The 21,740-nt window shown below is 40.1% G+C and overlaps 2 protein-coding genes across 4 annotated transcripts in view; both read right to left on the bottom strand.

The window, feature by feature from the left end:
* Positions 1-8,093, bottom strand: part of IMPA1 (inositol monophosphatase 1) — a 25,777-nt gene extending 17,684 nt beyond the window's left edge. The window contains exons 1-4 of one of the 3 annotated variants that reach the window (XM_032250411.1): positions 7,538-8,093; positions 4,361-4,446; positions 3,515-3,648; positions 2,598-2,702 (exon numbers count right to left, since the gene is read on the bottom strand). In XM_032250411.1, the coding sequence (XP_032106302.1) occupies positions 2,598-2,702; positions 3,515-3,648; positions 4,361-4,423 (302 nt within the window). In that variant the 5' untranslated portion in view covers positions 4,424-4,446; positions 7,538-8,093. The remainder of the gene's footprint in view (positions 1-2,597; positions 2,703-3,514; positions 3,649-4,360; positions 4,447-7,537) is intronic. The other 2 variants (XM_032250403.1, XM_032250418.1) reach the window with 2 other exon arrangements.
* A 4,792-nt stretch (positions 8,094-12,885) lies between these two features.
* Positions 12,886-16,064, bottom strand: SLC10A5 (solute carrier family 10 member 5). The gene has a single exon (XM_032250390.1). The coding sequence runs from the start codon at positions 14,697-14,699 to the stop codon at positions 13,383-13,385; it is 1,317 nt and encodes a 438-aa protein (XP_032106281.1). The 5' UTR covers positions 14,700-16,064; the 3' UTR covers positions 12,886-13,382.
* Between the last annotated feature and the right edge of the window lie 5,676 nt (positions 16,065-21,740).

Genomic DNA, 21,740 nt, shown 5'->3' with positions numbered 1-21,740 from the left:
CACACACACACACACACACACACACACACACACACACACACACACACGATGCTTCTACAGGCATAAAACATCTCTGAAAGGGTCCACAAGAAACTCGTAACAATGGTCATCTCCAGAGATGGATCCTGGGAAACCAGAAATAGAAGTGCAAAGAGCATTTTGCCCAGCATTTTCTATCTTTTGAAGGTCAAATTCCATGAATATAGTAACTACGTAAAAATATTTTTTCATGGCCATGCACAGCAGCTCACTCCTCCCAGCATTTTAGGAGGCTGAGGCAGGAGGATCACTTAAGCCCAGGAGATCGAGACCAGCGTGCCTAGGCAACATGGCGAGATTCCGTTTCTACAAAAAAAAAATTACAAAATTAGCTGAGTGTGGTTGTGTACACCTATAGTCCAAGCTTCCCCAGGAAGCTGAAGCAGAAGGATCGCTTGAGCCCAGAAGGTCAGGGCTGCAGTGAGCTGTAGAGACACTGTCCTCTTAAAAAAAAAAAAAAAAAAAAAAGCCCCAAAATTTTAAAAACTTTTAAATCGATTTGGTTAAAAAGCATATATTTTAGTGATTTTTTTCCCCTATGTCCCAGGCCATGATAAACACAAGTACTGCACTTGACAAAATAAATTGCTGTTACATATCTCTACTCCAACAGCAAACTTTGAGCTTGACATCTGAAAAGTAAACGTTAAGCCAACATTTTTCTATAGCTGCATGACAAACACAGATTGTAACTGCTGACTCACAAGAGAATTAAGATCAAGGAAACAGACAAAATAGATTAGACTAATGAAGCTAAGGCTATTGGAAATAAAAACTTCTAAATATGTAAGCAAGTTTTTATTCTAACAAAAATAAGATCATACTATACACACTGTATTGTACAATCTTCTCTTCTGCGAAAATATATTAGTATCTGTCTACATTTAAAAGATATAACATTCTATCACATATAGTTTCGAAATCTTAGCTTTGTAGAGTTCAAGGACTGTATATATACTACACATGTGTACAACTACATGGGAACCTCAAATATGACATCTATATGTAATTCCACCAGAGTTGGCTACTAATTTTAACTCTCACGGGCAATTCCATCAGGCTTTCTTCTAGTAATGTCATATACTTACCCTGTGCCAGACACTATACTAAGTTCTTATGTGAAGGTACTATTTACAGAGTCGAGTAACAAACAATTCCATGAGGCAAGTACTATTAATATGGGCTTTTCATAAATGTTTTTTAATACTGTGGCCTAGAAAGTTTAACTAACTTGCTTAAGGTGAAAAAGCCAGTAAAAAAGCACCGGAATTCAAGTCTATTGATTCTAACACCCATGTAATTTTTATTTTAATTTTTTGCCATCCCCAGCCCCATCCTCCTAAGGGCTAAGGGAAGGGGCTTCCCCTATAGTTTTTAAGCCTGTTTTTTTCTCCTGGACTGAACTCATTCTATATCAACAACATTCCAAGAGTGACTTCATTACTTTCACTAAAATACACTCTTTTTTTTTTTTTTTTTTTTTTTTTTAAAGATGGAGTCTTGCTCTGTTGCCCAAGCTGGAGTGCAGTGGCACTATCTTAGCCCACTGCAATCTCTACCTCCTGGGTTCAAGTGATCTTCCTGCCTCAGCCTCCCAAGTAGCTGGGATTACAGGCATGCGCCACCATGCCCAGCTAATTTTTGTATTTTAGAGACAGGGTTTCACCATGTTGCCAGGCTGGTCTCAAACTCTTGACCTCATGATCCGCCCTCCTTAGCCTCCCAAAGTGCTGGGATTACAGGCATGAGCCACCATGCCCAGCTTAAAATACATTCTTTTTTTATCATAATCAGTTTAAAAATTTTTAAATTTATTTTTATTTTCTGAAAACATACTTTTGGCCAGGTACAGTGGCTCATGCCTGTAACCCCAACACTTTGGGAGGCCAAGAGAGGTGGATTACCTGAGGTCAGGAGTTTGAGACCAGCCTGGCCAACATGGTGAAACCCCGTCTCTACTAAAAATACAAAAATTAGTTGGGCATGGTAGCAGGTGCCTGTAATCCCACCTACCTGGGAGGCAAAGGCAGGAGAATTGTTTGAATCTAGGAGACAGAGGTTGCAGTGAGCCGAGACCGCACCATTGCATTCCAGCCTGGCCAACAAGAAAAAAATTCCATCAAAAAAAAAAAAAAAAAAGAAAAAACCCCATATTTTTACACAATTACTACTAATAGATCCATATAGATCCATGGTATGTGACACTCAAAGGATAGAAAATGGCATGCAGTGCAAAGTGCCATTCCCACTCTTGAAGCAGCAATCTTGTTTGCTTCCCTTTTTAGATAGCGCCAACAGTGAGAAAAAGAATGGTGAACAGGTCACTTGGCACCACAAGACAAGATCACATTAATATTTCTTTACCTCCTCCATATCTGATAAGTCCGCATAATACATTGTGCTCCACTCTTACACTTTATATATACTTTATTAGAATAAAGAAGCACAAACGAAGTATACAATTTTCTAAAGTGTACATGTTCCTAAACATGTTCCTATCTACAGGTCAATCCAGTTAATATGCAAAGAGTAATGACAGTAGAAATTTAAAAACATACCTATGTACAAAGTTAGTTGTTCCATCAATAGGGTCAATGATCCATGTGGGGTTGTCAGTTAAGACACTTTTTTCCCCAGCTGCCACAGACTCCTCACCAATGAAACTAAAAGCAAGAAGGACAAACTCTTAAACTTTACGTTGCTTTCAACCATTTCCAAATCATAACATTTCCTTAGCTACACAGAGTACTATAAAATACACCAAAAGTCTGTACCCTACACTTTTCTACTGTTGCTTCTTCTTCCTTTAGGTAAGGACTGATAAAAGTAAAGAAGCTTTAATTTATTTCCCCCAGAGCAAACTGATGTGAAAAATGTCAGAATTCAAATTCTAAGATGTTATACCAGGGTGAGGTGCATGCACACACACATTTGCAGCAGATGAGAAATCATTAAGGAGATGTAATGATTTTAAAAATAGGTCCAGACACTCTAATACTCCTCCCTTCAAGACACAGAGCCTAATGTCCCTTGCCTTGAGTATGAGCTACCCATAGTTACTTGTTTCTAACCAATAAAATGGAAGTGACAGTGTACAAAAGTTTGGAGACTTGTTCACAAATGCCCCTCTGGTTTGCATCTGATTCACTCTGTTTCTCTCTCCATGTGCCACCTGCTCCAGACTAGGAGATGTCAGCTTCCACGTTGTGAGCTACTCTGTGAAGAGGCTACATGGTAAGGAACTGAGAGAAGCTACCAGCAGACAACCCCTCCAGGCACTGACATCTGCCAGCAATCACATGAGTGAATGGATCCTTCAGTCCCAATCCAGCCTTCAGTTGACTGCAGCCCCAAGACTTAGACTAACTTCATGGAAAACCTTGGCAAGAACCATGCAGTTCAGCTACTTTCATATGCCGAACCCTAGGAAATGGTAAGATAATAAATATTTCCTGTACAAAGTAAATCAAAATACCTGTGAGATGGATACTTTTCTTTTATGGAAGAGATAAGCATGTTTTCAACTTTTTGGTCTGTTGCAGTTACCAAATCAACTGGAGAACTTTTCAGCATAACATTCATTTCATTTTTTTGAGCATCACAAACTACCTAAGAAGAGTTTTTGGTAAACAAATAGAAAAGGCATAAATAATTTTAAATAAAAAGATAACATACAGAAATGGTTTAAGACATTCAATCTGTCTTAAATAATATTCTTTAAAGACAATCTTAAAAATGTCTTGCAAATATATCTATAAAATAAGCCTTTAATAGTTATGACTTTCTACAAACAAAAATTATATAATCTTACATCGTACTTTAGATCACAACTGTCATCACAGTAAGTTTGATCATATAAAATTAGGGTATACGCTCTATTTAAAGTATTTATTACCATGAACACAAATGTAGATTGATCAAAATGAGTATTTTATTTAACAAAGCAGGCTAAATGTGGTGGTTCACGTGTGTAATCCCAGAACTTTGAGAGGCCAAGGCAGTCCAGGAATTCAAGACTAGCCTGGACTGATGAGGCCCTCATCTTCACAAAAAAATTAAAATAAATAAAAAGTAGCTGCACATGGTGGCTCATATCTGCTGCAATCCCAGCTACTCAGAGGCTGAAGTGGGAAGATCGCTTGAGCCCAAGGCCAGGAATTTGGGGATGGATTGACCCATGATCCTGCCACTACACTGCAGCTTGGGTGACAAGCAAGACAGTTTTAAAAAAAGAAACCACACCAAACCAAACAAACAAAACAAGGCAACAACACAGTGTCCTCACCAATCACATTACAACTGACAAAACCGTAGTTCGTACCTCTCCAGCTCGTCGTGCTAGAGTTACTGCATAATCCATGCATTCCTGCCAAGGATCGGCCATCTTCTGAAATATTTAATAAAAATCTGTACAAAGTAGTTATAACTGTCTTAAAAGTCTTAATTATAGAATAGTTAATCCACAAAAGCATCTTAACCAGAAACAGACTGTCATGTCAGGATTCATCCATGCCCTACAGTTTTTCCCAAGATTTACGCCTATACGTTAGGTAAAACATTTCTTACCTAAATTACCTCATTTCTACATATAAATATTTTAATAAAGACTATTCTATGAAATTGCTTTGCTTTCCAGTGTGTCCATATAATATTACATTTAAAACAAAACATTCGTTTGGGGAATGGATAAGAAACGACACAAGAAATACTTTAAAAGCTAGGATAATATTTGGGAGGATAATAAAGTGAAAACAAAAGAAAGAACACCAGGAATGCCGAAATAAAAGAAGTTTGAAGGGAAGCAGCAAAAGGTGCTTAAAAAAATTATGTGTAAAGATGAGGAACTTAAGGCTCAGAGATAAATAATTTGCCTAAGATTCCACACAAATGATACAGTCAGAACTTGAACTCAATTCTGATTTTAAAGTCCATTGTTCTTTCTATCATAACATTCTGGGAAAAGAAAATTCCAGGACCAAAAAATAAAAAATAAAAAAGCAAATTCATTTCCCTGAGTTTCAGAGATGGAAAAAAAAAAAAAACCCAACATATATTTGTGTTCCAAACTGTCCAGCTTTCCATAGACTTCTGAAGACTAAAATAACTCACCACTGGCTTGATCACCCTCAGAAGTCTGTACCTAGCACAGTAAAGCTTTTTAAGCTGTCAGACTAAAAACTGTGGCACCATTTATACAGCAATACTAATTTTGTCTCTTTTAAAATAGAAAATAATAGAGTTACACCTTGAAGACTACCCAGAAACGTTGGCTTGGGGCACACATTATAAGAAAGGGGACAGGAGAGGAAAGGAGGGCAAAAGACCCACATGGTGAGTTTCTGCTTGTTGCTTTTTCTTTCTGATAAAAACATTTTAAAAAAATTTTTTAAAGGAAGTCACTTTCTGAGTCATATAAGCAACTCCTTCAAACTCTTCAAGAATTGTTTCCAAACTTTTTCTCACTCTTACTCCCATTCTGCTCCACTAGTCTTAACAGAACTAGATGTTCTCAAGCTGCAGCTTCCTTCCTGCCAGAAACAGCTCAAGCCACTCACACCCCCACCTTCTAACAACATTATTGTAACTCTACAAATTCTTCTGGTCCCATTTCAAAATCTACTGCCTCTTCTAGAGATTCTCTACCCAGAAGTCGCTATGTGTTTCACCCTTCAATAGATGTTTGCTGAGTACCTATTATACGCTATACACTGCACTATGGGGAGGAAAATCAGGTCTTGTTCACACTTACTTTTTAGGAGGGGACTCAGACATTAATCAAAAACTAAAGACTACATGCAAAATGTAATAACTGGAAAAACAAAGGTGATGGAGGAGAAGTGCAATGAGAAGCATCTAACAGGCGAGCTTTCACCTGGACTTGGGCATCAGATCAGGTTTCCCTGAAGACAGGATTAAACCAAGATGAGAAGGACAAGTGAACAGGCATGAACTCACTCAACTGCAGGATGCCTGCTACGTGAAGACTAACTGAAGAGCCTAAGCGTGACAGCTCAGAGATCAAAGGAAACAGAAGGGACAAAGCTGGGGAGGTAGTGAGGATCATCCCCTACATGGCCTTGATTGGAGAGGCTTCAGGAATCACTTCATTGTGGCTACCGAACAGAAAGGTAGAAAATAGGTGTGGGTAGAGGATTAGCAGATTTACATTCAGGATGCAGTAGTGTGGAGGAGACCTGACGATTGGCTGAAACCTGGTAAGGAAGTTTTGCTGGTAGAGAAGTTAAGAGAGTCAAGAGATATCTGTCTTGGGAGAATCAGCAACAGATTGGCTACAGAGTACCAGGGAGAGGAAGAGTTCAGATTCCCTCTGAATCTGGATGCCCAGATTTCCCACTCTGGCAACTGTACAGATAACGGTCACAGTCTACTGAAACAGGGAGTAATAAAAAAAAAGAGTCAAGTTTGGGATATGGGTGGGAGTTTGGGAGATCAGGAGTTTAATTAGCAGAAGATGAGGGGTCTCTGTAAAATCAAAAGATGTCAGTTATGCAGCTGAATCATGGATCCTGAGCTCACAAGAGAGGTATGGCCTGCAGATTTAAACATGTAAGTTACTTGGGTAGACAGCAACTGAGGTCCAGAGTCTGGACATCATTGAATATGCATGATTGACAACTGTGTAGAAATGTAATCCCCACAACATCAGCATGATCCAAAGGGAACAGACTGACTGTGGAAACCCAGCAAGGACTGTCTGTTCAGATTCATCTTGGCCTCTCTGTCCAACACTCCTTACTCCTGTATACCGCGCCAGACCCCTTTTGAAATGGAGGTCTTATGATCTACAGTCAGACAAGGCAGGTCAGAGAATTTCTTCATGGCTAGTTCTAAGACAGAAAGGTGGTCCAAGGTTGCTCTCAAGGGCTATGGGAATTAAGAGCCAGGAATGGTGGATAAAAACATTGTGTGTGTGTGTGTGTGTGTCCGTGTGTACAGAAATCACAGGTACATTTATTGATGGGCAGGTTCTGCAGTTTACTCACTTTCATTTTCCCAAAGTCATAAATACCTGAACTGTTTTCTGCTGTTTCTGTCCTGGTCATAGCCTCCCAGCGTGGGAGCCAGACCACCTTCTTTTCTGCCTGCCATTTGTCCCAGCAGCGCCACTGCGGACAGCACAGGACCTGGGCGCTGCCCCATCACTTACAGTGACTACATGGCCCTGGAGGTGCGCCAAGTTTCTCAGAGTCGGGCACATGAAAAGGGGCAATTATTCTACAGAAGCAGCCACGGAGGTTAAGTGAGGTCGCGTGGGCGAGTCGCTACTCCAACGTCGGGACTATTCCTGGTCACCCCAGGGCAGCTCCGGATAACGCGGCAGGCAGGGGTCACCCAGATGCGGCCTCCGCCCCAGGCGCTGACCGCTCACCGCGCTCCTCCCTGACCCTGCGGAGGGACGGGGCCACCCTGAAAACCCATAGCGCCCGCCGAGCCCGGAGGGTGTAGAGAGGGGGCGCGAGGAAAACAGGGGTCTCACCTTGAGTCAGAGGGCGTCCGGCTAGCTCTGTGCCCGCCGTTATCACGCTCGGCTCTTCCGGAGGTAGAGGGGCTACCCGCAACAGGAAGTTCCGCCTTTTAAAACTCGTTCTTGAGGGGGCGTGGTTGCTTCGGGCCCCGCCCCGAGCTGCGCCCTGCGAGGCTCTGCCAGGCCTGGCCTGGTCCTGACCCGCGCTGGAGCATCGAATACAGCATCCTCTTTTTCATTTCTGGTTCTCTTCTCCTGCTTGCCCTTTCATCTCTGAATTTTTTAAAAATGACTTCTCTCTTTATTTTGCCTTTTTGTTCTTTCATTCTCCATTCATTCGGTTTCCCCTTTAGCTTTCTTTCTCCTTTCTCCCATTTATTCGATAGTACTATTTTGACAAAACCCAAATTGTAGCTATGACTCCGATTGTGCAGTTTTTAGGTGCTAACCTAAAGCTGGTAAACCTATACTAGATTTTTTTTTTTTTTTTGATAACGGATAACCAAAACCAACTGCCCAATTTTTGACGAATTACTTAGATACTATTTATTGAGGACTTACTATGCTTCGAGCAATTGTACGGGGTATTTTTGTTTTTTTGTTTTGTTGGGGTTTGTTTGTTTGTTTGTTTTGAGACTGAATCTCCGTCTGACGCCCAGGCTAGAGTGTAATGGCCTGATCTTAACTCACAGCAATGTCCGCCTGGCTGGTTCAAGCGATTCTCGTGCCTCAGCCTCCTGAGTAGCTGGGATTACACACGCGCCCCGCCCCCCACCACGCCCGGCTAATTTTTTTTATCTTTTGTAGAGACTGGGTTTCACCATGTTGCCCAGGCTGATCTCAAACCCCTGGATTCAAATGATCCACCCACCTCGGCCTCCCATGTAGGGATTACAGGTGTGACCCATCACGTCTGGCTGAATTGTGTTTTTATATGCATTATTTTCCTTAAAGTTTTAACAGTTTCTTGAAAAAGGTATGATTAGCTTTGTCAAACAGATGAGGAAACTGAGGGTCAGAGAAGTTAAGTGATTTGTCCTCGGTTCACACAGCAAGATCAGAGAGTGAAACACACTAACTTCAAAGTTTTGGGGTTCAGAAAATGATACCCCACACAATGAAGGCCTCAGAAGCAAAAATTTTTCTCTGACTCCTGAAGGTTGCAGTGACCCAAGATCACACCATTGCACTCCAGCCTGGGCAACAAAAGTGAAACTCTGTCTCCAAAAAAAAAAAGAAAGAGAGTGACATCATGGTCCATACAACATTATAGTGCAAAAAGCAGAGCACAAATATAAGATGTCCTAACTATAACTGGACCAGGGAAGTAAGTTAGTTATTTGGCTCTTTCCTTAGAAAGTTATTGCTTCTCTTCGTTTAATCAAAAGACAAGATGTCACCAATATATTTCAAATGAAACGTCTTAGAGATGAGTGATGTGGACTGGACACAATTCTCACACCTCAAAAGGAGCAAGAAGTGTCTTTAATCAAAAAAGGGTGATGCCTTGGGTATCCAGCTTGGATACCTCTTTTGTCTCTATCAAATGATACTTTTGTTTTCTTAAATTAAAAAAAAAAAAGGGAGGCTAGTTTTTCGGTTCTTCATTGCCAATCATCTTAAAATAAAAATCTTGCCAACTGCATGATGACAAATGTTCATTCATAACCAACTAATATTTCCCAAGTTTTGGAAGAAAAGTCATCAGTCATCTTCTGTTTATGTAAATGAACATGGCTTTGGTGACTTGAAAAGCTGCTAAAATCAGCATATCAAACATCTTATCCCTTCAAATGAAAACCTTTCAAGTTTCTTATGTCAGGTGAGCAGGAAGTCCAGTTTTTCTGAGAGGCCTCACCTCAGCGGCTACTTCGCATTTGTTCTCAGGTAACTCAGTTGTTGTTGTTGTTGTTTTCAGTCCAAAGAGGTCTTTCTGCTTCCAAATGGCTACTGAAAGTGAAATGAAAATCTGCCAGTGCACAGGGAAGTCTTAGGGTTCAGACTCAATTGTGGCAAAGGTGCAAACTGGTCTTACAAATCCAAAGGATCTTTTCTCTGATGCTGTGAAGGTAGTTCAGATGGCTGCAGACATCTCAGTACGGGATGCACAGTCCTTGAGTTCCCAAAGTGGCAGTTTTGAAAACTACAGTCCCATCTGCACCCATTGTTCCCAAACCTAAGAAATCTGCTGTGTCCAGGTGGTTGTGGGGGGCAGGTGACAGCAGCACAAACTCCACTTCCTGGCATGAGGTCCAGCTCCTCACTCTTTCAACCTTCCCTAAGGCGAGTTCCCTCTTGGAGGCCTTTGGTATCCTTTCCTGTCAGCTGACTTCCATCTATTGGAGAGGCTGTAATTACGCTGAACCTCAGAATGAAGGAGAGGTGAGATCCAATGCCCCTGACACCTCCCTAGACAGCCAAGTGTACACAACAGAGTTGTAGGGAAGGGTGGCCTTTGTGAGGCCACAAAATAGTCTGGTCATCCTTCCCAGTAGGCAACAAGTGCCTCCTTGTTCTGTATTTGTATGATAAAGAGGGACCACAGGAATTCAATCCCCAGAAATTGTGGGCATCTTGCCAACTACACTTAGTCTTTGGAGATGACTTCTTTTAAATAATCACTCTCTTCATTAAAAAATAATTTGGGTTCCACATGCCAAAACATTCCTAATTATAATAATTATTTAAGTGGATTTTGATTTAAATGATCAAATTTATATACATCACTTACAGCTGTTCAGGGGTGGAGTGTGCAAGGATATCTAATCAGATCTTGTGTTTTGATATAACAGATTGGAGTGGCATATATTGGTTAAGACTTTGACATACCCTTATAATGCCATCAGCTTTGCAAGACATAAAAATACGTATCATAAAAGTGTTATTCTTGGAACAGTGTATCATAGAATTGTCTCTCTTAAGAGATGGAAACTTTAAAAAAAGAAAAACTGGCATAACCATTCTATCTCTGGATCTTTATTCTACTTAATCGTGGCTGTTTAAAATAGTATGAACTCAACTGATCAGACAATCTGCTTTATGCCTCTCATTCTTATTTTTTTAAAAAAAGGAATAACTTGAGTCATCCCATCCCTATCCATATTTTAGGACAAGTTTTACTATGTAAAGTCTGTCCTCCTTGATACATCTATTAAAGAAATAAAATATATTCCAAATTCCATCCATGCACTTTCAACTACTTTATAAGATTTTTTAAATAGGCATAAAGTAACAAAAATAATAATAGGGCTTACCATGTGTCAGGCATTGTTATGAGGACCTTGCTCATATTCATTCATTTGATCCTCAGAATAATACCACAAGGTAGGTGCTACCATTATTGCTATTTTCAACATGAATCTGGGCATAGGGAAATCAAGTAACTTGACCAAAATGTTCCACAGCTGGTAAACTGACAGTGCTAAAGTGCAGCCCAAGCACAGTATAGCTCCAGAGCATCTGATCCTGACCTTTATAGACATTACTGATTAATTTGTTCAGTAAGTGTTTTATAAAGACCTACTCTTTTCAATCACTATGCAGCGTGAATCCCAAATATCTGAAACAAATCTCAGTTAATTCAGAAAGTTCATTTTGCCAAGTTTGAGGACACACACACGTGACACAGCCTCAGGGGGTCATGATGACATGTGCCCAAGGTGATCACAGTACAGTTTGGTTTTAAAGATTTTAGGGAGACACGAGACATTAGACAACATATGTAAGCCGAACAGTGGTTTGATCTGGAAAGGCCAGACAACTGGAAGCAAAGGCAGGAAAAGTGGAAGCTGGAGGGGGCTACTAGGTCCCAAGTTTAGAGACAAATGATTACATTCTTTTCAGTTTCTGATTAGTCTCTCCAAAGGAGGCAATCAGAATGCATTTATCTCAGTAAGCAGTGGGGTGACCTTGAATAGAATGGGAGGCAGGTTTGCCCTAAGCAGTTACCAGCTTGACTTTTCCTTTTAGCTTTGTGATTTGGGGGCCCCAAGATTTATTTTTCTTTCACAGCAAACACTAGGAAATTTTTTAAAAAGCAGTAAGGGATCCTTGTCCTAAGGGAGCTCATAGTTTGTTTGTTTCCCTAATTAGAAAGCAAATGTAGTATGCAGCTATTCTCATCATCCTGAATCTTTATTACTTTATGCTATCCCCTGTTCAAAACACTAGGTCCTTGAGTTCTATGCCAGAATCACAGACTTACAGAGTTGTATAAGATCTAAACTTCAGTTGAATCTCTTTATTTTACAAATTTGAAAACTAAAGTGAAGACAAGTGTCTTGGTCAAGGTCACAAGGTTAATAATAAAGTATAATTAGAAAGGTAGGTGTCCCGTCTCCCAGGTAGTAAAATACGTTTATTCAGAGTATGTATATAATCCCAGCACTTTGGGAGGGTGAGGTTGGATCACCTGAGATCAAGAGTTCAAGACCAGGCTGGCCAACATGGAGAAACCCCGTCTCTACTAAAAATACAAAAATTAGCTGAGCGTCCTGGTGGGTGCCTGTAATCCCAGGTACTCAGGAGGCAGTGAGTGGAGGTTGCACCAACTGCACTCCAGCCTGGGTGACAGAGTGAGACTCCATCTCCAAATGAAAAGCAAACAAACAAAAACATTATGTAAGTTAAATTTGGACAAAAGTAATTCTATTTAAACCCATAGTGGGTATTTCTGTTTAAAGGAGTAACATATTCTACTTAGGCAATTATCATTATTTTGCACAAATCTTGGTAGTCATATATTGGTTTTGGTGGTATTAAAAAAAATACCTTGGTTATCTTATCAACTGGCAAAGTAAATAAAACTTCTCTAATTCTATGATCAAGATGGTGAACAGTACTGATAGAAAATGTTGACAGTTTTAGGCCCCATACATAGTTATATGATTGCTATTTCAAACGAGCAGCAGATCTACCAGGGTTGAAAGTTAAAACTGTCATAATAGCATAATAGCACTTACTATGTCCCAGGCACTCTTCTAAGCCCCACACATGTATACTCTCATTTAATTCCTAGGACAATCTACGGAGTTGACACCGTTAGCTTCATTTGTTATGTGAGAAAACTGGACTATAAGAAGATTAAAGAATGTGCCTACAATCAATCATACGGCTAGGAAATAGGGAAAGCAGGAAGCCAGTTTAGAAAGGTTTAGGGAAGAAACAATAGAGTGCAGAAAAACAGTGACAGCACTGAGAACTGAGAAGAGCACTGGCAATTGTATTATAGGCTGTTTCTTAGGAACTACGTTGACTATAAAGAAAGAAGACAGAAGAGAGAAGAGGTTGAAGAGCTGAACCTGTGTTTCAGGGTAAATGGTAATGCCTTTGGTGGGTTAACATGGAAGACAGGAGAAAGCTCAGCTGTGAGAGCAGAGATGCCACATTTACTTTAAAACATATTCATTTTGATGTGCTAATGAGAGCACCAAATAGAAATTTGCAAATTCATTCACTGAGTGAGAATTTACCAAATGTCTGCTATATGGGTGTTCCTTCTTTAAATACTTAGGATATATCGTAATCACTTTTCTATTGCTTTGTCTCATTTAGGAGACCACTGGAAGTATCATATTGACGTCATAGCCTATAAAACGTTCTCAAACCAACACAGTTGAAAAGTTGTCTCCTTCCTTTGAACTTTTGTATTATCATCTCCACCACTCATTGAGTGCTTAGCATGTATGAATATGTGTGTGTGTGTGTGTGTGTGTATACATACACATATGTATTCTCTATCCCCAATGTCAGATTTTTAACTAGATTATAACTGGCTTTAGAGCAGGTATCATTGAGTTATTCTTTGACTCCCCCACCATGCCTTACGCAGAGTAGGAATTCAGTAATGCTTTAATTGTTAGACTAGGGTATTTCTTTTCCTTTTATCTTGTAAGAAAGACATACATCTTTTCTTAGCCTTGTAAACTAGAATGATTAGTAACATTTCACATCCAGAACACATGGCTACTGTAAAAGGAGCCACAGATGCTAAATTGGCCTTGGACTGTGGAAAAGACAGCTGAATAATGGCCAGAGCTAAGAAGCTATTTAACATCCCACTTTCGATAGCAATGGTTTTACAAACAGGAACTGGCAGCATACAAACTTTAGCAAAGGAGTACCCAAACAGCAAACCCAAAGCAGGAACTAAGAGACCCAACAGAAGCACCTCTAGGTTATCTGTTTTTAAAAATATTAATCCCACTCTGAAAGTCAAACAAATTCCTACGAACATTAAAATAAAACTCAGAGGTCTAATTATTCTCTCCAAGAAGCTTGCTCTTTCAGGCATTCTACGCTTGATGACTATTCCAATTGATACTGGTACAAGTATGAAAAGGAGTGTTGATACAATTTTAGAAACAGGAATATGAAATGTACCTGACAACCCTAATATCTTACTGTATATATAAGAATTGACAGGCATTGTGATCAGAGCCAATAATGTTGATGTGCAAGTCATCAAAATGGCCAACGTGAAATCTCCGTCTAGAAGCAGAGCAAAGAGATAGCCCCCACCCCCTCCTGGGCATGTGCAGGTCATTACAAATCCAAAAGCTTGTGCCTCAGGCAATGCCACAATCTGAGACAAAAGTAATCCACAAAATGGCATCAGAAAAAACTGTGTGACTGCCCCAAGAATTACTGGCAAAGGTCTCTTCCATACTGTTTGAAACACCTGTAATTCAATCTTGCAACCAAATGCACACTTATTCAATAGTATTAGTGGTAAAATAAGCATTAGGATATTTCTATCAATATGCATTGACGCCTGGAGAAGACTGTCTTTTTGTTTAAGCACTTTGACTTTCACATTCTTGATTTCTTCAATGAGTCTTTTTTGCCTACCTTCAGAATTCCACAGTTGAATAGTCACATTTGTTTCTCCTTCTTCATCAGTCTCCAGATTTATGATAAAGTTTGTACCATCTGATGAGATCTTCTTGATCACATTCACCATTTGCAGTATTTTAGGATCTTCTATTTTTACAAAGAGGTAGCTGGAATTAGGCCGTTTATCTTTGTAGCTTGAATTTACAATGATGGTTTCTTCCGTCTTCGTAAAAAATAGTATTTCAGTCTTCTCTATATCCAGAAAACTGAGAGATGATAACCTTGCTTCTTCTATAGTCACAAGCAACAAGAGTAGAACAATAAAACATTTTCTAATCATTTTGAAAGCTTAAATCATATATATGCAAAACCTTTTTTAAAAAATGAAAGAATATTCTTCATGCAGGTGTCCCAGTGACAGTCTGAGGGTGAGTTAGATAACAGTTGTTTTTGCAGGATCAAAGTCCAGTAGGAGGGACTGCTGTACTTTTAAACAAATATATAGCCATCTAGGCAGCAACATAACCGGTTTAACGTGTGATTAAGAAAATTAAAAAGCCATGGCATTTAGCAGATTCAATTTATTACAACAGAAATTTAATCTCTTCCTCTTGACTTCCTCATTTCTGCTTATGCAAAAAACCCAGCCTCCTGTTTACCTGAATTTAAAGCCTAGTGTCATCATTCTTAGTTCTTTCTTGCTAAAAAAAAATTTAAACTAAAAGCAGTCAGAATCAAGAAATCTGTAACAGATACTGAGCAAACCTAGAGTTCAGTGTTACTGTTTTCTTCAATTAAATTAAAGTCAGATAAATATGCACTGAATGTCTGTTTGCCTAGGGCATGGAGCTGGGAGCTGGCCATCCCATAATGATTAAGCCAGACAGAGTCACTGCTCTCCTGCTTAGTGGGGTGACCCAATATCACAAGTTAGAAAACTGCAGAGCCCAGACACTGGCCTTGGCAGCATCCCTCAGCTGCTAATAGTTTTCCTACATCTCTGAAGGGTGACTGAATCGGTCAGGTGAAAACTGACACTGTTTTTTGTATACTTAAGTAGGAAAATAATTTCCTGAATGGTTACCAGATAACTTGGGAACATAAGGAAAGTAGTTGGCTGGTACCATGGCCAAAGGTACAGGCTGGCTAAGGGACCACATCTACTGGACACTTGGATCCTGAAATGATGGGGCAATGGAAGGATACCAGCATTGATTCTAATCTCCTATTCCTTCTTCATAACACTACTCTGTTCACAGTTAGGGGCAAGGGCATTCAATTGACCCAATTTGGTCCTATCCCTTGGTTGCCAGGAATGAGAAAAAGCATCAGACTTTTTGGGTTTCAACCCATAGGGTCACAAAATTGTGTATTTCCCACACAAGGGGCGGGTGTCCTGATGCTAAGCAGCAAACAAGCAAACCAAAGAAACAAACAAGGCAACTGTTTACTATTAAGATGTAGTAGTTTCTGAACACGTGACCATTTCAGCAAATCTTTCATGTAATCACAATGCAATGTGTTCAAGGTAATGCCAATTCATATTAAGAAGTTTAGATCACTTTGTTCCTTAAAGATGTCAAACCATTTTTGTCATTTTAACAGGTTTTATAAAAGCATACCATATATGTCAGTTAATCTTTCAAATACAATAGACCTTAGATCTCATAAATTTTATTAATATGTACTACATTAAGAAAAACAAGATCCGGGCCGGGCGCGGTGGCTCAAGCCTGTAATCCTAGCACTTTGGGAGGCCGAGGCGGGTGGATCACGAGGTCAAGAGATCGAGACCATCCTGGTCAACACGGTGAAACCCCGTCTCTACTAAAAATACAAAAAATTAGCTGGGCATGGTGGCGCATGCCTGTAATCCCAGCTACTCAGGAGGCTGAGGCAGGAGAATTGCCTGAACCCAGGAGGCGGAGGCTGCAGTGAGCCGAGATCGCGCCATTGCACTCCAGCCTGGGTAACAAGAGCGAAACTCTGTCTCCCCCCCCCAAAAAAAAAAAAAAAAAAAAAAAGATCCACCATACCAATGGTGAGAATAGGGAATGGGACACTGTTCAGTGATGTTACACTTAAAACTTCCCTCTTCTAAAATGACAAAAAAAAAAACCAACCAAAAAAAAACAAAAACATCATAAAACCTAAGTTATCTTAATGTGATAACTATCATCATAAAACCTAAGTTATGTGACCAATATCTTGACTCATAACTTTTGTTGCCCAGGGTGAAGGTGTGAGTATGTCAATTTTTCTTTCCCTCAAAACTCTATCTGCAACCCTTTTAGTTCTTCGGTTTCTCCAAGCCCTTTCATTTGAAAACTGTTAAGAATAAAGCCTGAAAAATCCAGGAAAACTTTGATAACCTATAATTCATCTATATAAGCGTTCTTCAAAATTTTCATAGAAAATATGTATTATAAAAAAAAGTGTGCATGGATGTCAAATTTTTTTTTGCACCGGAATAAACTGACTTTTTATAACATGTCTGAAAAGGACCTGGTGAGAGACACTAACAAGAATAAGACAGTTAGAAAAGCGCCCTTTTATCAGAGAAACATGAATTCTGCTAAAATTGAAGCAAGAACACACATCAAATTTATGGTGAGGTTTGGGTGGAAGGATGGTGAAATCACTGATGCTTCAAATAAGGTTATGGGGACAATACCCCAAGGAGATCTGCAGTTTACAAATGGATAACTCATTTTAAGAGATGAGACAATGTTGAAGATGAAGCCTGAAGCAGATCATTCACAGCAATTTGGGAGGAAAAAATTTATCTTGTATGTGCTCTCATTAAAGAGTACCAGTGATTATAGCACAGAGAATATCTACTATGGTTTGGCTCTGTGTCCCCATCCAAATCTCATGTAGAATTGTAATGAGAGGAAGTGTTGGAGGAGGGGCCTGGTGGGAGGTGACTGGATGATGTGCATGGTTTCTGATGGTTTGGCACCATCGCCCTAGTGCTGTCTCATGATAGAGTTCTCATGAGATCTGGTTGTTTGAAAGTGTGTAGCACCTCCCTCTTTGCTTGCTGTCTCCTGCTGGCAATGTGAAGATCAGCTGTTTTCCCCTTCTGCCATGATTTTAAATTTTCCAAGGCACGCCAGCCATGCTTCCTGTACAGCCTGTGGAACTGTGAGTCAAGCTTCTTTACTTTATACAATATCCACTCTCAGGTAGTTCTTTTTCTTTTTTTCTAGATGTAGTTTCACTCTTGTCACCCAGGCTGGAGTACAGTGGTACTATTTCAGCTCACTGCAACCTCCGCCTCCCTGATTCTCCTGCCTCAGCTGCACTAGTAGCTGGGATTACAGATGCTCACCACCACACCCAGCTAATTTTTATATTTTTAGTAAAGATGGGGTTTCACCATGTTGGCCAGGCTGGTCTTGAGCTCCTGACCTCAGGTGATCCACCCACCTTGGTCTCCCAAAGTGCTGGGATTACAAGCATGAGCTACTGTACCCAGCCTCAAGTAGTTATTTATTGCAGTACGAGAATTGACTAATACAATATCCAAAATCATAGATGTCTCAGTTGGTTCAGCTTACACAATGCTGACAGAAAAATTAAACTTGAGCCGACTTTCCACTTGCTAGGTACTGAAACTTGATAGGCACTCAGATCAGTTACAGACAAGAGTACTTTTGTTCTCTTGGTGGTTTTCCTACTTAAAATTTCAGTTGTCTTTCAATAAAAATTTTAAACAAGCGGGATCAAGAGCCTGAAGCATTTCTTCCAAGAATTGTAACAGGAGATGAAATATGGCTTTACTAGGAGACAATTCTGAAGACAAGGCACAAACAGAGCAGTGGCTACCAAGAGGCGGAAGTGATCCAGTCAAAATAAAAGCAGATTAGTCAAAAGCAAAGGTCATGGGAACTATTTTTTGGGATGCTTAGAGCATTTTTCTTGTTGACTTTATGGAGAGCCAAAAAACAATAACATCTGCTCATTATAAAGGTGTTTTGAGGCTGGGTACAGTGGCTTATACCTGTAGTCCCAGCACTTTCAAAGGCCAAGGCAGGAGGATCCATTGAGGCCAGGAATTCAAGATCAGTCTGGGCAACATAGTAAGACCTTGTTTCTACCAAAAAAAAAAAAGAAAGAAAAAAATTACGAGAGTGTTTAGAGATAGCCAAAGTTTTAGCAGAAAAATGCCCAGGTAAGCTTTGCCAGAGATTGCTTCTCTACTAGGACAATGCTCCTGCTCATCATTCCTCTCATCAAACACGGGCAATTTTGAATTTCAATGTTGCAAATCATTAGGCATCCACCTTAGAGTTCTAATTTGGCTTCTTCTGACTTGTTCTTTCCTAATCTTTAAAAAAAAAAACAACTTTAAAGTGTACCCATTTTTCTTTAGTTAACAATGTAAACAGGCTGCATTAACATGATTAAATAGCCAGGACCCTTATTTATTTGGGGATGGACTAAATAGCTGATATCATTGCTTACAAAAGTGTCTTAAACTTGATGGAGCTTATGTTGAAAAACAAAGCTTATGTTTTCTATTTTTATCTGTTTTCTTTTTTGAGAAAGGGTCTCACTTTGTTGCCCAGGTTGGAGTACAGTGGCAAGATCATGGCTCACTGCAGCCTCAACCTCCTAGGCTCCAGCCATCCTGCTGTCTTGGCCTCCCAAAGTGTCAAGATTACAGGTGTGAGCTATCACACCTGGCTTTTTTTTTTTTTTTTTTTTTTTTTTGAGATGAAGTCTTGCTCTGTTGCCCAGGCTGGAGTGCAATGGCACTATCCCAGCTCACTGAAGCCTCCACCTCCTGGGTTCAAATGATTCTCCTGTCTCAACTTCCCAAGTAGCTAGGATTACAGGTATATACCACCATGCCTGGCTAATTTTTTCTATTTTTAGTAGAGATGGGGTTTCACCATGTTGGCCAGGCTGGTCTTGAACTTCAGATCTCAAGTGATCTACCCACCTTGGCCTCCCAAAGTGCTGGAATTACAGGTGTGAGCCACCATGCTTGGCCCTGGCCTATTTTTATCTTTCAGTTTTTCCATGAACTTTTTGAAGTTCCCTCGTATTTGCTGCCTGATTTTCTAAACTAGAACTCATTTGTATTATACTGTTATTTCCACTACTTATGTAAATTTAAAATTTTTATTCTCTTTGTGGATTCCCTACTTACAATTTTATCTGCAAGTAGGTGGAAGGATGCTAGAGTGGAATGGGGAGAGTGAATCTTTAAAATTTTTTTAAGAATCTTCAACTGAAAGCCCAAATAGAAAGCCTGAGACAGTTGTCTGCTCTCTGAATAATGTGGAAATAGAGAGCTAGAAACTGGGTCTTTCCTCTTTCTCCCATACCTTGTTCTGTTTAGGAGACTGCTGCTGCCACAGCAACCAAACCCCAATACTAAGGATGCTAGCTCCTGTCTCCCCCAGACTAGTTTGCTCCACTATCTGGCACCACACCTAACTTACCACCAGTAAGCCTGCTAATATTCATAATGTATTTCTTCCTCCGGGCGCGGTGGCCTGTAATCTCATGCTTGTAATCTCAGCACTTTGGGAGGCCGAGGTGGGTGGATCACCTGAGGTCAGAAGTTCAAGACCAGTCTGGCCAACATGCTGAAACACCATCTCTACTAAAAATACAAAAATTAGCCAGGTGTGATGGCACATGCCTGTAATCCCAGCTACTCAGGAAGCTGAGGCACAAGAATCGCTTGAACCCAGGAGGTAGAGGTTGCAGTGAGCCGAGACTGCACCACTACACTCCAGTCTGGGCAACAACAGCGAAACTCTGTCTCAATAATAATAATAATAATAATAATAACAACAACAACAACAACAACAATAATAATAAAAGTCCTTCCATCCAGACTGCTGCTCTGTCGCCCAGGCTGGAGTGCAGTAGCGCAATCGCAGCTCACTGCAACCTCCACCTAATGGGTTCAAGTGATTCTCCTGCCTCAGCCTCCCAAGTAGCTGGGACTAAAGGCACATGCCACCACGCCCAGCTAATTTTTTGCATTTTTAGTAGAGACGGGGTTTCACTGTGTTAGTCAGGATGATTGTGATCTCCTGACCTCGTGATCCACCTTCCTCCGCCTCCCAAAGTGCTAAGATTCAGGCCTGAGCCACCATGCCTGGCTCTTTGTTTCTTTTCTACCTAATCATTGATAGGACTTCAGTCTCCTTAGGTTTAACTCAATTCCTTTCAACTTTACTTTGCCACTTCTCAACTTCCAGTTATTATTTTTATGGCATGGTTTTAGACAACTGCATGACCATGTGTTGATCTTCTACTATGTGCAAGTAATTAAACATTATGGTATTAGTTTACATTAAAACTTATTGGTATCTGGGAATATATTTAAGTATAATTCTTTCTGATAAAAGAGTTATTGGAACATAGTCATACTTATCTACTAAATTAGCACCTGTTACACTACTTTTTATTATAAGTGCAAGCATAGCACATTTTATGGTGCTCCATTTTATTGTGCATCCAATTAAATTTAATCCAGTGTTTTCTATGCTGGAGTACAGTGGCACGATCTCAGCTCACTGCAACCTCCGCCTCCTGGGTTCAACCAATTCTCCTGCCTCAGCCTCTCCAGTAGCTGGGATTACAGGCATCTGCCACTATGCCTGGCTAATTTTTGTAGTTTTAGTAGATGGAGTTTCACCATGTTGGCCAGGCTAGTTTTGAGCTCCTGACCTCAAGGGATCCACCTGCCTTGGCCTCCCAAAGTCCTGGGATTATAGCTGTGAGCCACCACACCTAGCCTATCAGAGCCATTTTTCTAATAACATGCGTTTACTCTGTGTATCTGAGTCACAGTCTGGTAATCCTCTCAATATTTCAAACTTTTTCATTATTGTTACATCTGTTATTGTGATCTGCAATTAGTGATCTTATACTTGTGGTGGAAATGGCAAAAGAACAAAAAGGAGAAGTAGAGCTTGATTATGTGATTGAATTGCTGCAATCTCTTAACAAAAGGTGAATGGATGAGGTGTTGCTTCTTATGGATGAATAAACAGTGGTTACTTAAGAGGGAATCTCCTCCTGGTGAAGATGCTATGAACATTGTTGAAATGGTAACAAAAGATTTAGATATTCCATAACCTTAGTTGATAAGGCTGTGGCAGTGTTTAAGAGGATTGACTTAAACTTTGAAAGAAGTTCTACTCAGGAAAAAATGCTATCAAAAGCACTGCACGCTACAGAGAAGTCTTTCATGAAAGGAAGAGTCAATCGACGTGGCAAACTTCATTGTGGTCTTCCTTAAGAAGTTGTCATAGCCACCCCAACCTTCTGTAACTACCACCCCAATCAATCAATAGCTATTGAAATTAGACAAGATCCCCCATCAGCAAAAACATTACAAATTGTTGAA

The sequence above is a fragment of the Sapajus apella genome, unplaced genomic scaffold, assembly GCF_009761245.1.
Source record: "Sapajus apella isolate SASKATOON/1434 unplaced genomic scaffold, GSC_monkey_1.0 scaffold3, whole genome shotgun sequence".
Classification (NCBI taxonomy): Eukaryota; Metazoa; Chordata; class Mammalia; order Primates; family Cebidae; genus Sapajus; species Sapajus apella.
This window is presented reverse-complemented; position numbering and strand designations above follow the sequence as displayed.

Bases quoted from the DNA above. Each gene is read 5' to 3' on its own strand.
- SLC10A5 (XM_032250390.1), bottom strand. From the start codon at position 14,699: ATGATTAGAAAATGTTTTATTGTTCTACTCTTGTTGCTTGTGACTATA.